Source organism: Galeopterus variegatus, unplaced genomic scaffold, assembly GCF_000696425.1.
Source record: "Galeopterus variegatus unplaced genomic scaffold, G_variegatus-3.0.2 Scaffold1747, whole genome shotgun sequence".
Lineage (NCBI taxonomy): Eukaryota > Metazoa > Chordata > Mammalia > Dermoptera > Cynocephalidae > Galeopterus > Galeopterus variegatus.
The window spans coordinates 107217-124734 of NW_007727858.1; the positions used below are offsets into that span (position 1 = coordinate 107217).

General features: G+C 34.5%; 1 protein-coding gene across 2 annotated transcripts in view; it reads right to left on the minus strand.

Moving 5' to 3' along the window:
• PHKB (phosphorylase kinase, beta) overlaps nt 1–17518 on the minus strand; it is a 183133-nt gene that overhangs the window by 78321 nt on the left and 87294 nt on the right. For both annotated transcript variants that reach the window (XM_008578695.1, XM_008578694.1), the window contains 5 exons: nt 14130–14225; nt 12604–12801; nt 9221–9278; nt 8600–8677; nt 6463–6621 (listed from right to left, as the gene is read on the minus strand). In XM_008578695.1, the coding sequence (XP_008576917.1) occupies nt 6463–6621; nt 8600–8677; nt 9221–9278; nt 12604–12801; nt 14130–14225 (589 nt within the window). The remainder of the gene's footprint in view (nt 1–6462; nt 6622–8599; nt 8678–9220; nt 9279–12603; nt 12802–14129; nt 14226–17518) is intronic.

The window sequence follows — 17518 nt, forward strand, 5'->3', positions numbered from 1 at the left end:
CCCCCCCCCCCCCAGCTGTGCTTGACCCACAGTGAGCAGTGCTACTTGGGGAGTCAAAAATTTATATGTAAATTTTAGATTATGGGAGGTGGGGGAGGTGTCCCTAACCCCTGCGTTGTTCAAGTGTCAACTGTACTTTAATACCTGAAATGACAAAAGTGAAACTATCCTTAAAAGTTCAAGTTAATAGACACATTTTTCCCCACTGCATTGATTTTTATCATTCAAGAGGCAAAAACAGGACCTCACTGTATCAATTCAGTGACACTGGTTTTCTGGTGAAGAGTAACAGGCCTGAAAGAACTTACACTCAACCAACCACGCAATATTTAAAGTGAAAAGTAAAAGAATTTACAATACAGTACCAAACCTCAAAGATAATAATGTATTTCTATATACAGGGATCCTATCTTTAAATCTTTAGAACATAGGGATTAAATTAATCAATATTTGCATTTTTTTTTCTGCACAGAAAGGCTTACGAAATACACCCTGGGTTTACATCAAACAATAATCGTCAAGGGTAAAAAAAATATTAAGAAGAATTTTTATTCTTTAATGAAATGACTACTTAAAGGAAATTAAACAGAGCAAACATATATATTTTTTTAATCATGACACCAAGATTACATAGGACACACTAACGTAGGCTCAGCAAATAATTTACAGGGTAAAAGTATGTGCTTCAAAGCTTAACTGATTCTCAGCTGCAGCGACACATATTAGTAACACACATATTAGGAAATGAATCATTTGGAGAAAAAGAAAATGTAGATCCTCAACCTCATACCAAAAAATTTCAAACTACTATGGATCAGTTTTTTACTCAATTGATTAATAAGGATAAACTTTCTAAGAGTAAACGTTAAAAGTCATGGCAAAAATTAAATAGGAAAACACTGATAGATCTGAGGGTACAAAGATTTTTAAATCTCATTCACCAAAAAACAGCATAAGCAAAATTTAGAGGCTAACAAACTAGGAAAATATCAGAGAAGTTTTACACACTTAATATACAAAACATTCACGTTGACCAATAAGAAAAACCATAAAACCAAGGTTAAGTGGGCAAAACAATTTCATAGACAATTCACAGAATACAATGACTAAGAAATATGTTTTTAATAGTCAGCATGTAAATGAAAACAAGAAGCAATTTAATTCTTATTAGATTTGCAAAGTTTTTGTTTTTAATAAGATTAAATGTTATATTAATTAAACATAATATAAATAATATTAAATGCCATACAGGGTGCAGGTAACACAAGCATCCTGTAAATTCCAGAATAAATGAACAAACTTTATTAGTCATGAAGTGTGTGACCTTGGGTGAATTGCTAAACACTTCTGGGATTTAGCTTCCTCACCTATGACACACAGTACCCATCTCACAGAGAAGTTAAGAGGATTACACAGGATATTTGCAAAAGGGAGAGCACAGAATGTGACAAGCTTTAAGGTAGGTATTATTAGTAGTGTTCCTGGGAAACAGTGGAACAGTATGTATGAAGAGCCTTCTCAGACTCTGGGCATTATTGCTTTCATATTCAATTTTACTAATACATTTGGGGATGAGATGATAATTTTTTACACAAATTTTCTAGCCCTAGCAGCAATTCAATGAAAACATTTTAGTTTTAAGAAAGCCAGTTATTTATACAATAAGCTAAAGAGAGAAAATCTTCATAGGCAAAGCCTTTAAAGTAATACTACACATGCTCTCAAGATGTTTGTAATGCCTGCTGCACAGAAATCCCACTTTAGGTTGCTAGCAATCACATAGATACCACAGAACAAGATAAAGAAAGTGCTCAGAAATCGATGCTTTTCTACTTGAGGTTTCATGAAGTGTAACAGCTGGGAAATCTCTTAGCAATCACAATGTAGAAATATATCTGTACACACTTATCTATTCATTTTATCTTTAACTGATCTGTAACAAAACTATGTACTATACTGAACAAAGAGTCAACAGTATTTGAAGTCAACAGACCAAAAAAAATCAAGTTCTCAGTTTATGTCCTCATCCACACCAGGAGGCACTCGATCAATAACTTCAAAAAGAATTAGATTCCCAGGCTTAATCAGTGGCTTTCACTTTTGGGGTCAACCGGGCAAATGAATGAAATCAAATACAAATGGACTTACCTGAGTTAAAAACACTGGAATTAGGAGTAGTCTATAACAATAATTAAGCTGCCCTCAGGGAAAGACAAATATTTCCTATAGCTCTTTCTAAAGAGCTACTGGATATCGCAGTGACTATCAAAGAGTAGGCTTCTACAAATAGAAGTTGAATCAATGAGTACATAGGTGGTTAAATAGCAACTGCAGAAGCATTTTATTCTTGTGATGAGTTTTGTGGCTATGGGGGTACCTGCAAGGAAAGCCCATGAGCATCCCGAGGTGCCTGTTTGACAAGAGCTATGAAACATATTCACATATACTACCCCCTAAATGGTAGCTAAGAGAGGGAGGGTGAGGAGAAGAAAGGACAGGAAGTAGAAGAACCGTATAAGTATATTTCTGTCCCACAGTAAATGCTTTGTGTATATAGTTATCTCCTCATCAATTAATCCTTGTAACATAAAAATAAAGAAACTGACGTTCCTGGAAGTTAAGAAAATTATTATTATTTTTTTTCCTTTTTTGTCTTTTTTTGTGACCGGCAACGGATCGCAACCCTCAGTGTCGCGCCCGTACCGGACCGGGACCGGCAATGGGATCGCAACCCTTGGTGTTGCGCCCGCACCTCGCTCAGCCAGTGAGCGGCCGGTCTGTATGTGGGATCTGAACCCTCGGCGGGAGCGCCGCCGCGCTCCCAAGCGGCGCACTGTAGCAGTGCGCCACCAGGCCGGCCCAGAAAATTCTTTAAGTCATACAGATAGAAAGTGTTAGAACATGTATTCAAATCCTGAACTATCTGATTCCTGAGCTCTAGATCCCCAAACCCCTGATCTTTCCACTACTGCACGGGAAAAACATAATGAAGAAAAGGAAAAAAGGAAGAGATACTAAGGAAGGAGAAAGTGGAGGGGAAAGATAATGTCAGAGAAATAATCTATATCATATGCTACAAGTTTGCTGGGGATTAATAATCATTTAAAATATCATTTCTATAGGAAAATAAATTGGGTTCTAAACAACTTACTAAAGCACTTTAGAAACCAGAAAAACTAAGTTGGGAACTTATACGTATGTACACACAACACTTTGCATAAAGTACTTCTATACCTATTTTATCACATTAAATGTATCTTATTAATGGTCCAAGGTAATAAAACAATACCCATTACAAAATGAAAAAGATCCTTCATGAAATTCAAGAAAATTTTCATTCTTCTCAATATTTTGAAAGTTTGTGTGTATTGGAGAGAAAGTCATAGTTAATTAAAATTGCTCAATAATTCAAGCTTACTCAAAGCAAATCTCTTGTTTTAACCCTTGATGTTTACTAATGTTTTCAAAATATCAACCCTAAAAAAAATTCTCCTATTCAGCTGCCTCAAGTTACATACTATGTAAAGTCCTAATTTTTAGTGTTTAGGATTTTACAGTAGTACCTGAATAAATGTCATCACTGTGAATGTCTGATGTACAAGGTATGAAAACTTAGTTGCATAAATGTTATTGAAAAGACAAGCTGAAGTCTAGAAGTCAGATTTTTTTTTAAGTGAAACAACTGATATCTTAGTTTCTCATTTATAAACATATTGAATAAGAACATATATTAATGTTAATGGTTTGGGGGGAGTTTTAGAGTAAAGTAATCATTAACTTTGTTATATTTCTTTAGTTTTCCAAATTTCAAAAAAAAAAAAATTCAATCCAAAGATCATGATTTTCAAGTGACTTTTTATGTGATAAATACTTTTAAGGTTATTTATTTTTGCAAAGAGCTCAGAAAGGCATTCTGCTTTCTATAGACTGACCTTACATGGAAAGTTTCTAAACTTTCATACTTGATTGAATAGCAGCTGAAGATATAACTAATAATCAGTTTATTCGAAGACGAGCCAAATATTATATCTTAAAATAGATCTTGTGTGGTTTAAAATAAGCATGTTTTTAATTTATATGCCTCTTGTATAGCAAATATTGATTTATAAAGGCTAAATTTTCTTTAAAAAAAAAGAAGAAAATACTGAAAATAATTAACTATTTTCTAAGAACATAGTGGGGAGTCAGGCCTTGCTTCAGGAAACGTGGTTTTTTTTCCTCTAACAATGGAATAGAAGTCACATAGTTTTGCTGAATAATTATTCACTTAGGCATACATAAAGTAGAACATTCATATTAGATTTCACTGGGATACATACTGGCCAGAATTAGTGAAAGTCACATATTACAGAATATTTTTTAAAGATTCACTGTTCTACTATTTTCATGTAAAAATAGTAATTCCAATTAACTGCTGCAAAAATGTTGTCAAACAGATATTGAAGTGGGGCTTCTTCAACAAATAAGCAAGACTTTGTAAATGTGGTGTCTGAAATCTTAATGAAAATCCATAGACACTTTATGGTTCTTAGAGAAGGACAGTTAAGAGCAACTAAATGATTTAATCTTTTGAGATCTTATTCATCTTAACCTATGAATTGTTAACCAGATAACTTACAGATAGGCTGGAATGCTAATGAATACGCAACATTTTTTTTTTTTTTTAACAGGAAGTAAGTATGTGCTTTCACAGTATGCAATGTACCTTTTGCATGCTGTCTACTGCCTGTTTGGAAGCTCAGCAGGGAAAAGAGAAACTGAGTACTTCTTTTAAGGCAGCCCCGCAGTATTTCTTCTTTTTGGCCATGAAACAGAAATGGAGGCATGACCTGTACTATTTCTGTTCACTCTGGTCTTAACATGAGAAAATGCCCTCTACATTTAACACATTTATTTTGGAAGATCTAATGCTTTTTTACTGACTGATACTGTTCTCAATCTTTTTCTTCTTTTAAAGCTCAATTTGCTTATGTAGAGTGTAGTCAATTCTGCATTCCCAATTCATTAGCCTTGTCAACTTTATCCAAAGACTTTGTTCAAACAGCACCTCTCTAGATGTACCAACCCCAGGCTGGATATACAGCAAAATGCAAGAAGGTTTACACCTCAAATCCTAAATACCAGGTGTCAGTTTGCAGCCTCAGAATCACAGAAAAATTCTATGATGCTCATTTACAGTTTCCTAGTATATAGAAATTTATGATTCTAATGTTAAAATTATTGTCCTTATACAGGTTGACTACTCCTCTACTAAAATACGTTTGATTTACATGTGAGTATCAACAAAGCTTTTTTTTAATTTATGCTACTGAGAGGGAAATAACATTCTTACCAGAGATAACCTTTCCAACTTGGCTTGATTCTAAGAAAACTACTTCATGTATATATTTTTTCCCTTTGGAAAATCTAAAAGTGAAGCCTGTATAAATAATACCAATTCCTTGTCAAAAAGCTGTTCCCTTAAAGGAAGAAAATTTTTCTACATATATATATATACAGGGACCCAGAAAATATAGTTAGAAAAGGAGCAGACTGAAAACAGCATTAACTTAATTTTCTCTTCTTTGGTTAGCTTCTGTCTGCTCTTAGATGTCATTTGTGTAAAGCTCAAATTGGAAATCTGGACTTTGAAATATTCTTTCCTGATGGAATGTAAAAAAAAATAAAAAACGAAAAGCAAAGACAATTACTTTTATAGCACAAACAAATTTATCAGCATTTATGCAATAATGCTAGAAACAACAGAGACAATAACAGTATTTCAAATAGTAAGCAGTTCTTTCAGTGCAGGTATAGCATTTACAATTAGCCTATTTCATAATTTGTTTGACATAAAGGAATTCTGATTCTAAAATGATAGCCCTTTTGGTGGAAATACTAATAACATTTGAAATTTTAGCAAGGAATGGTGTAGGAAGACACATAGTACATTTTTGCATTTATTAAATTTGCCTTCATTTCAATGTATACAAGAGTACTTTGATTCAGCTAAAGTTATAGGAGAAGATGAAACATAATTCTTAAAAGAATTATGAATAACGGTCCCATTAAGCCTCCAGATAAGGGAGAAAATTGCCAATATGTATTTATTGGAAAGAAGAGAACTTTGAGATGACCAATTCCTTTTGGAAGTGATGGTCATACTAAAGCTATGACCAAGCATAACTGTTTTATTAAATCAGAATTTTTATCATATCATATAAAAGCAACTCAAAGTTCCCATAGCCCTTTGCTAGAAATCTATTTACTAAGCTGAATGCTGCCCCCTAAATGATTGTAATGGTACCTGTACATACCTGACTTTCTTCCCAGAAACTGTCCATCATCATTCATACCTTTCATCATACCTTTACATACTAAGAAATCCCCCCCAAATCCTAGAAAAATGTCAGCAAAGATATACTTATTTTTAATGGCTTGATAACAAGGGGGGAAAAAAGGTTCCCAATATTCTCCACTTACCCAGGAGTTTTGCGATGATATAAAGGGCTTGTCCCCAAAGAAACAGTTTTCCATCACGGCCACAGTTGCTAGGAAATCGCTTTTGACTACCAGGGTTTCTTTTTTCATATTCTACAAAGTCAGCTGGCACATAATAGTACTTTGGTACAACAGGATATCCTATGAAGTTTAAAAATATGTATTTAAAATATAACAAATCAATGTCCTCCTCCAAATTTCCTTTCAAGAAACTGCAATGATTAGGAAGCAGGGAGAGAGAAAGGTTGTACAGGAGGTAACAGATTTCATAAGCTATAGAAAACTGTATATTCTGGTTCCTTTCAGATATTGCCAGGGAAAACATAGAGAAAAGCTTCTTGATTTTAAAAGAGTAATTCGACAGCATACTGTTATGCTTTATCCAACAATGTGTACATAATCTCCTCTAACAATATTCAATTTTAACACCTTTAAATGAATCAACAAACATACAGTCTGCAAATATTTAGAGTCATAGAGGAAGCTATTTTTAATAGGATTTGTCGGTGGAAGCTTCACGAGTGAGATAGTGTGTAATCTTAAATGAAGAATTATAACCTTGAGCCATTGCTCAGAGCAAAGAAAACCCCATTTAAGCATTAAGCCCATTATCTACCATTTAATATGACTGAAGAAAAAAAAATCCATCTTCCCCTGTGACCAACCTATTTAAAAATATTCCTTGGTAGAACTAAAATTACTATTTAAAGAGTAGGATCTTTGTGGATGATATTAAGGGAAAAAACCAGCCTTCTAGTAGAGTGGTGGAGAAGACTTTTTGCAACATCAGCCCACAATAAACTTAATTTTCCTAATTGCACAGATTTCCCTAAAATTTTGCTTCCTTCTTTATCTATCAATCAATAAGGATTCTTGCACCTAAAATCAATAAAAAGGCCTATGACATACAGAGAATACTTTGAACATCACCCTCTGAGCATGATGAAGCCTAAAGCAAGGTATATTAAACTACCACCTCGTTGCATCAATGCTCTCCACTGAATACTAAAAGATCTGATTCAAGGATTTCAAGCATTACATTCATTACAAAATTTATTACATTAATCATATTGGACGAATGATTATTTGGGGCATAAAGACAAAAATAACTATTTTTTAAAAATATTTATTTGGAATTCAATGTTTATCCATCAACATTTCACAACTTTTAATATTACAAGCATTTTAAAGGATGCACATATAATATAAAGTATTTACTCTGAGATATTTGTGGAAACCGCAATGACTAACACAAACTTCACATGAGATACAAATGTGGCCCAGTGCTGTGACTGCCCGTTTGTGCATCATGTCCATAAGATCATCCATTTTTTTACCAAAACACCATAATTTTTAATTTCCATATAAATATGTTTTCAAAGCTGTTCATTCATGAGCATATATTCTTATTCTATTACTATTTTCAAGCCACAAACACATCTAGAACATCTCCTTAGGAATTCCTTTGAGAATCAGTATTCCAGTTATATAGAAAAGTCAGTTAGTTTCTTTCACAGTCTCTGTTGGTATTTGACTGAAATCAATATACCCTTATTCATAAGACTGGGCATTTTGATAATTGCTAAAATATTAAGTCCATCCTCAAGGGATGACATTTTAGTACCACCACAGACATTCAAAATACAATGCTAAAGGCCTAGAAGAGTTCTAAAGAGGAGGCCAAAATGTTCTTGGCAATGCTAATGCCTTTAGACAAGGATAGAGCTTCTCCAGATATCCCTCTGGAAAAGGAAAGCAGCATTTGCCTGACTACAGCATTTTTGGTGAACTGGATATAAAAGTCACTTTATATTATTGTCACACTATATAGAGTAAAGGAGTTACACAATAAGTAACAAACAAAGAAATCTGGTAAACTACTTCAGAATTACTCTAGCCATGACCACCTAAATTCATCTCTACCCTTATCTCCCCTAATAAACTCCTTTTATAAAAACACATTTATTAAAATAAATTAATAAAGATTATACTTTCATTTGTGGCCCCATTCATTTTTTCAATTTAATCTAAATTGTTGTGTTTTAAAGGAATTCATTTACACATTTCAAAGGAACATTAAGGAAATGTTGGTAGAAAGAATTTCTTGAAAAAACTATACCTTCTGTAGTCTGATGAAGTACTGGAGTTAAAAGATCCTGATATTCCTTTACTTGTTTGGGATTGCCTCTAAAAACTCCTAAAATGTAAAATATAAAATCGAATAGCAGCTGAGCTCAATAAGCATCACAAAAAGTTTACCTTAGAAAAATCTATTGGCCCATTTATAATTATTTTGGTAATTTTCTATGTGAATAAAAATAAAATTGAAAAAAGTAATGCAAATGTGTGTGATATTTTCCAAAAAAATTGATTTTAGAATGTCACGTTAGCCTTTAGAATTGAAAACTGAATTTTAACTGAAATTTCTTTAAGTATAAATGTTATAGATATTTACAGTGTCATAGATTATAGTATTCATGATTTCTGCTAATATTTTTCTTTGAAAATATAAATAATATATTACTGTCATTTAAAAAGTACTTCCAAGTATTTTTTAAAAATTCTTTAAATGTTTTAACATTCACTCAGAAAGCCAAAGAACAGCATATAAAAATATAGAGCAGTTAACATCACTGAAATGCAGTCAATTTTTCTAGCAGAAAGGAGTCATATTTCATTTCTGATCTTCTTTAAATCACTTATATCCTAAACCTTAAATTTCAGGAAAAAGCTCACTTACCATCAATTATCATATAAAGGAAAAATATGGGAAATTCACATTCAATGCCATCAAATAGCTAAAACAGAAAATAAAACATTAAATTTTCACTAACAATTAAATTAGAATAACTATAATTAGGCTATATGTACAAAATTTATTAACAGTAATAACTTATAGTTGGACTGATTTTATAAGTAGTTTCATTGTTCTTTTTAAAAAATTTTTCTCAAGACTTTTATTATTCAAAAGTTCATTCATTCAAACCTTCAAACAGCAATCATTCAATAAGTATTTACAGAGTACTTACTGGCACCAACCAGCCAGAGACCTATGAAGACAAAAGACAGAGAACCTGCCCTCAGGGGCTCACAGCCTAATGGGAGGCCAGCATACAAATAAACAACTGCAGTGCAGTACAAAATGTCTATATATGATATATCAGGAACATAAGGAATGAAACACTTGAGTCTGCTTTGGGAGTCAGGGAAGAGTTTATAAAAATGGTTAATGCCATGGACTTCATTAAAGAGATGAGCTAAGGGAACTCCACTACCAGCAATTCAGTATTTCAGGAATAAACAAGGAAGAAGCAGTGAAGCCCAATGGGTGGGCCAGGCCAGCCAGATCAGGAAGGGCCTTGGATGTCATGCAAAGAGACTGAGACTTTGATCTAGAAATAATAGGGAACCACTGGTGAATAAAAGCAGGACCAGATTTATTCACTAGCTTTACTTGCTAGACTGGGTAGTTGGCAGTATTAAAGAAAGTTGCAGGGCAAGAAATAAGGAGACCAGCTAGAAGGCTGCTGGATCAATCCAAACAGAAAAGATGGTAGCCTACATGGGGGTTTCTCAACTTCAGTACTATTGACATTTTGGGCCAAATAATTCCTTGTTGTAGGGGCTATCCTGTGAAGTGTAGGATATTTACTAGCATCTTTGGCCTCTACCTTCCACATGTCAGTAGCACCCACCAAGTTGTGATAACCAAAAGTGTCTGCAGACATTGTCAAATGTCCCTAGGGGGCAAAATCACCCCAGGTTATGAACTACTAGCCTAAACCATGGAGTAACAGAGAGGATGGGACAGAATTTTAAAGAGGTTAAATCTGCCAGACTAAGGTGATTGAATGATAAGGCAGAGCCTAGAATAACTCTTCAGGTTTGGAGCTTGGGCAGAGGAGTAGAAGTTGAAGTAGACTGTAGGACATCTAAATGAGGATGTCCAAAAGGCAACTGAGTACATGGGTAGGGCACTCAGGGGAGAGGTATGAGGCAGGGATAGAGATCTGGGGTTTATAGCAATAGCTAAAGCTGTGAGAGCACAGGTAGAACAAAAAGAGAATAGAGCTGAAGATGCACCCCAGGAGAAGAGCAATGTTAAGATGAGGAAGAAGAAGGGAACCTGAAAAGGAGACTAAGGTCAGAGAGAGAAATAGAGAACAAGGAAGAGAACGGAGTCATAGCAAATGAAGGAGAATGTTCTAAGAAAGAGGATTCAGTTAAAACACTCAAATGCCAAAAAGTTCTGTGAAATAAGATCAGAAAAGTATCCACTATGGCCTAAAGACCTAAGCTGACTAAAGCCAGCAAAGCTACTGGGGAGGGCTGGGGAGAAGAGTCAGCATGAGGCAAACAAGAAGAGATACCAAGTACAGACCATGCTTTTCAGAAGTGTGGCTACAAAGAGAAAAGATAGCAGGCAGAGAGAAGGGGTTGATGGAGGGTTTTTGTTTTTTAAATGATGAACATCGCCGTGTTTACGTTGAGGAAAAGAAGCTGAATTAAGTTGGGAGAACAAGACAGAGGGAAAGCAGAAGTGGGGAAGATGAGAAGAAAAAAGAGAGATGAACATTCTTCTATCAGGGAAGAAAACAAACTCTCAACAAGAGTCCCAAGAAAGTAAAAGGAAACAGGATGAGGTGTACATAAGTAAGTAGGGCTAGCCTGAGTAAGTAGAACAAATAGCACCTTCTGTGAGACAAGAGAGATGAAGGTAATATGGATGAGGGAAAGAGGCACCGGAGGAGGCCATACAGAAATGAAAGGCTGTCGAGTACAAAATAAGAAATCAAGTCTGGGAACTTGAGTATAAATGGGAAAAAGCTAGAGAAGCCTTCAAGGGGAGTTCCTGGCACGGTCACACAACAGGACTGACAAGAAATGAAAGCAGTGATGAGGAATGAACCAAGATGGATGTCTTGAATTTGGGGTGGCACCTGTCCATAGTGTTTGTGGATTTCCTTGGGGTGCTCAGCAGCAGAGGCAGAAGTAGAGAAAGTCTGCTACACTGATCCAAAGTTGAAAGTATGCAAGGTGATGGTTGCAGGTGGTCCAATTCAAATGTAAGTGCTGTAAATTGGCTCAAGAAATATATTAAATAGGAAAGAAACATTTGAAGGCATTTAAGAGATAAATGGATCTTCTGGCCCAACCTAACAGATTATAAGTAATACTGCTGTAAAATTTCAAAAATGCACACAATAAATTGGCTCCTAATGCTCCCAAGTGATAGTCAACTGTGAAATTAAGTAAAATGATAAACAGCTTGTCTAGTTGTCTTACAAGACTAAGTGCATATTGAATTTTTAAAGAGTGGTATATTAATTGCCAAACAAATTAAAAGGTATAATGTTGCCTACACATTTTCTATATACAGATTCCTGAGGACTTCACCTACCTTCATTCAATGAGTGAGTCAAAGTTATGTCCACGCCTACAAAAATAATTTTCAGTCTACCCTACTAAAAGCAAAGTCTTCAGCAATACTCATGGATGTTTACACTTTTGTGGTGTTATAGTTTTCCAGACGGCTTAAAAGCAGCCAGTATAAACCTGGATACAGTGGGGGTAGCAGTGGGGGAGATTTGAAATATAAAATACTTTAAAACTAAATGTTTACAGGACTATATTTCAGAGGGAAGTATCTAAATGAAACACATGAAGGAAGAAGGAAAAGAGTAACAATTTTAATAAGAGCATTTACTTAATAGATTGAAAGCTGGATCACAAATAGATATTGGGATATACAACAAACAGTACGGAGCAGGCAAAGGACTAAAAATGCAATAAAAAATTATTCACCAAATGAGTCAAATGGCCCAATATAAGCAAACAACTTACTGGTAATAAGAGACACTTATCGAGCACTTACTATGTGCCAAGCACAGTTCTAAGCATTTTATATGTATTAAGTCATTTAATCCTTATGAGAACTTCATGACATAGGTACTACTATTATTTTACCAATGAAAAATATTAAACACAAAGAGGTTAATTAACTTGCCCAAGGCTACACAGCTAGTAAGTGGCAGAGCCAGAATTCAAACCCAAGAGTCAGCCTCCTGAGTCTGTGCTTTTGACCACTCTGATATGCTAGTAACATAGGACACTTTTTGATACCTTAATTTCAGCTGGTTTGTAGTAGCGTCTGTTGGGATCTTCCAATGATGTTCTATACCCATCTCTCAAGAAACGCTTAAATCCATATTTTCCTTTTAATTTTCTAACCACTTTATCAAGTGTCTGGCTAAACAGAACTTCATCATCCAGGGCAAATGCAGGATAACTGATGCAGGGGAGCAGGGCAGCATCTGTGTTCTGGGGAAAATAAGAAAAAGAGATTGTATCTGCAATGACATGATCAACATAGCCCAAGTAGAATCATGGCAATGAAAAGTCAGTAAGGTTATACAACTGACAGTGAGCTTCCACTGCTCCAAGGGAAGATAAGAGATTTCTATGGCATGCTTCAGTGAACCTTATAGAGGAAATAAAACTTTTGGGCTCAAACTTTAAAATATTAATTAAAGCAATATGTAAATATTTAATACTAATATTCGTCACAACATAGTCCATCATAACAATTTGCTTATAATAGCAAAAAGAGAAAACAACCTAAATGTCCAACAACTAATTGAGTAAATTAGAAGCCATTAAAACATATACTGTAGAAATGTGTTTATTGATATGGAAACATCAATTCATAGGACCAGGTTACCAATCATTATAAACAATATTGTTCTAGATTTGAAAAATAAAAATATTATATATGTACATTAAAATATATGGAAATATATATATCCAAATGCTGCCATCCTAAGATTATATCTGAGTGGTGGAATAAATGGATATTATATTATTTGCTTATTTATGGGTTTTGCTTTTCCATTTTAATCTTGCATTACTTATGTAAAATAGTCACTTAAAAATAATTAAATTATTCCAATTTGGGTATTTTCTAAGAAAGAACCACAAATAATCTCTAAAAAAATCTGCAATCAGGTACTATATGCATACAAAAGTTTATCACACAGAGAAAAAGGCAAATCAAATAAGAGAAAAGAAACAAGGTAATTTTATTCAAAAGAAATATAAATTATAAAACATATTTTTTAATATTCCATGACAAAAAAAGATTCATTTTGGCAAAATGTTGCTACCCCGCCCCCCCCCCAATTTGGGTATTTTCTAAGAAAGAACCACAAATAATCTCTAAAAAAATCTGCAATCAGGTACTATATGCATACAAAAGTTTATCACACAGAGAAAAAGGCAAATCAAATAAGAGAAAAGAAACAAGGTAATTTTATTCAAAAGAAATATAAATTATAAAACATATTTTTTAATATTCCATGACAAAAAAAGATTCATTTTGGCAAAATGTTGCTCCCCCCCCCCCCCCCCCCACAAATGTCTACTTTTCTATTGTCCTACAAAAGACTCAAGGGACAAAGCAGCTTTGTTCACAACTCTGTTTCACTTCCCAAGACCTCCACAGGCCAGAGGAATGAGGGACAAAATCTATCATGTCTTCTTATCTCTTCTGGATGACCTCTAATATTTTATAGCACTTTCTTAAAAAAGAAGGTAAAACTATATAAAAACCATAAGATATTTCATATTAATTTATCATAAAAATGTCTCACATGAGATCTTGATTCTCTGGGTAACAGTGAACACAAAGTTTGCCTGTTGCGATTGTGAGCATCAAGATCCACAAATATAACTGACCAAGAACAGCCCTGGAAAGAGAAAAAGAAAAATATTTCCTAAATTAAGAAAAAAGGACTTATAGAACATATGACAATTTGACTGTGAGAAATTTCATGAAAATACTAACACTGACTACATTTGAATATGGGATTATAGAAGGTATTAATTTTCTTTTTTTATACTCAGCATTTCTCATATTTCTTGCCAATAAACATACTAATTTTATAATAATTAAAATGTTATTTTTACATTTTTCCTATTTTTCTTGGTTTTCTTATAAATCAAAATGTATTGATTACAAGATAACCAATCAATTAATTACACATTTTAATGAAAATACAAATAATTTAACTAAAATGAAAAGGAATAAAGAACTAATTCTTGCTCGCAGTAATTGTACATTCTTCATAAAAAATGATTATATGATCAAACTAAACAAATATAGATATAGTTTAGAATTATGAATGTAAAAAAATACTTGATTAAAATATGAAGACATGAGAATCTCAAATAACAACAATGCAAATAACACTAATATTCACTGAGTCAGACATTGTGCTTTAAATTTCACATGGATTATCTCATTTAATCTCCACAGGTAAATATTATTATACCCAATTTATTGAAAAGGACACTAAGCCTTAGTTTAACAAAACTCGGGTTCAAAATCAAGTCTCTACACAAAAGCCCATGCTTCAACCACTAGGCTACACAATTTTCTACGCTAAAAAACTTATCTTTCAAGTAAGGACAAAAAACTTGAATAAAAAGACAAGTGTAACAGAAAATGTCACTTGGTCTGCTAACCAGCTTATAAAAAATTTACCATTTAGCCATAGTGCATTCCATATTCAACAGCACAGTTGTAAGTAAACATGGCTTTGCTCTTAATCTCATCCCAATTCTCACCAACTTCAAAGATATATTCACCCTGAAACTAAAATACTTCAATCAATCACTTTGGCTGAAACTTCAAAATCCAGAAGCACCAGACTCTGCTTTGAGGAAAACAAACAAGATGGAACTTGACCTGTGCTCTCAAAGAGTTCACCCAGGTGATATACAGTCGTGAACAAGACAACTATTAAAAATGCAAGAAGACTGCACATGGTGATACACAACTAAGTACCATGTGAGTGGCTTAGATGGAGAAATAGTAATTATAATAAGTCCCTAGAGAAGCTGGGAAACTTCATGGAGATGGTGAGGACCAGAGCTAGAATCTGAATTTGGGGGGAAATGGGAGCAAGCAAGGTTACTGGAGCAAAACAGTATGGAAATGAATGGTTATAATATGTTGAGAGCCTGTGAATACACAAAAAATAGAAGCTATAATTTATCCTTAGGCTAACAATTAATAAAGTTAATTGCATGCTAATCTGTCTGCCTGGAATTGAATTTTTAAAAGATAAAATCTAAATAGAATAATTTATAAATAACAAAGTGAAATGGCAAATTTGGCAATTCTCTCCATTATTTGATTAATATAAACAGCCAACTTCTATTTTCTGGCTACATATAAATGGCTTATCTAAATTCATTGAAGTATTTTTTCAGGTCTCAATTTTCCTCTGGCAGCTTTTAAGAAATATGCCTAAAGGGAAACATAATCTCATAATATTACCATATTTTAACATTATGATCAAAGGCTAGTTGAATATATTGTTTGGCTGTCCTCTTACAAAAATATGCCACACTTTAGGCATTATGGCCCTGATTTCCAGGAGGGTAAAATCACCTAGGATCTAGGCAGCCATTCCCCCTTCTGAAACAAGTCTTTAAAAAAGTCATCAAGGAGAGCCCACACATGGACTTAATTATCACCTACTTTAAATCATCAGACACATTAATTTTAGGCCTGCAAATTTCAAAGGAAGGTAGATGGCTACACTGCTTTGAACACTTTGCATAACATGAGCAATCTCTCTAGTTCTCACCTTATAGATTCTGGCCTTAGCTCATTTGTCAGTATCTTGATTTCCCCGATAAAAGACAGGAATATGAAAAGATGCTTTATAAGCATATGTCACTTCAGAGTATCTGATTATCTTTGGATATTTTCTTTCCATCTTCCATTTCCTGAAGTCACCATAACTCTGCCACAATATCTTTTTTTTTTTTTTTGTCTTTTGTCTTTTTTCCGTGTCCGGCAACGGATCGCAACCCTCAGTGTTGCCCCCGTACTGGACCGGGGACCGGCAACGGGATTGCAACCCTCGGTGTTGCTCCCGCGCCTCGCTCAGCCAGTGAGCGGGAACCGGTCTGTATGTGGGATCCGAACCCTCGGGCGGGAGCGCCGCCGCACTTCCCAAGCAGTGCACTTATCCAGTGCGCCACCGGGCCGGCCCCTGCCACAATATCTTAACTCCACCTAAAGAGCATATTTTAAGAATGACAGCTCAAACTTTACTCACCAACCGAGTTTCTGTAATTGTCTTTGTACTTGTAAATGCACTAGAAGATGATTCTACCTGACCATTGTCATGTGAATTTGAGTTCTAATGGTGAAGAAGAACTGCACTGACCCATTTACCTCTCCCCTCAATCCCCAGGACCTGAAAAAACACTTTTGAGATGGTCCCTAAGGACAAGGTTACCATCTATGACCATAAGACATTGCAGATCTCATTGGTCTCAATCCAAAGTGAAATGATTTGAAGGACTGTCTAGGCCTTTTCCTCATTAATCACTTCTCTGAGCCTGAGCTAAGAGACTTGCTGCCCTGATCTAGAATAAAAAAATAAAACAAGATGAAACTGGTCAGTGAATCTTTTCTATTCTTATTTTGGAAGCAAAATCACATCACAATACTACAATCAGTAGATTTTCTTCCCTAGTTTTGTTATTAGGCTGCCCCTTAGCTCTGTGGCAGAGCCTGGAGAACAACATTCTTCCAGAAAGTATATTATTGATGGGAACTCACTCCTGCACCATGGCTTTGGTGGCAATGGGTGTGTAAATAGCCAACTCTTGTTTACTGACCCACAGTTGTTTCCAGCAGCCCCTCTCACAATCCAGGCTTCTCTTCTTTACAGAGGATCCTGCTCACGTACTGTTAAAGGAATTTTCAAACTACCGACAAAGATGAACCTGAGCATTAATTCTCAGGGTCTCAGAAGAACAGAGCTGAGACTCAAACCCTGGAATCACAAAATTGTTGCTATGTCTATGACATTGGATAAACGTAAATTCTGATTTATTTAAATATTATTACTTAAATATTGTCAAATATTGCTTAAATGACATTTAAATATATTTGTTATATTTATATTTGAGACCATGATGAAATATGAAATTCCCCTACTGAGGATTACATGAGTAT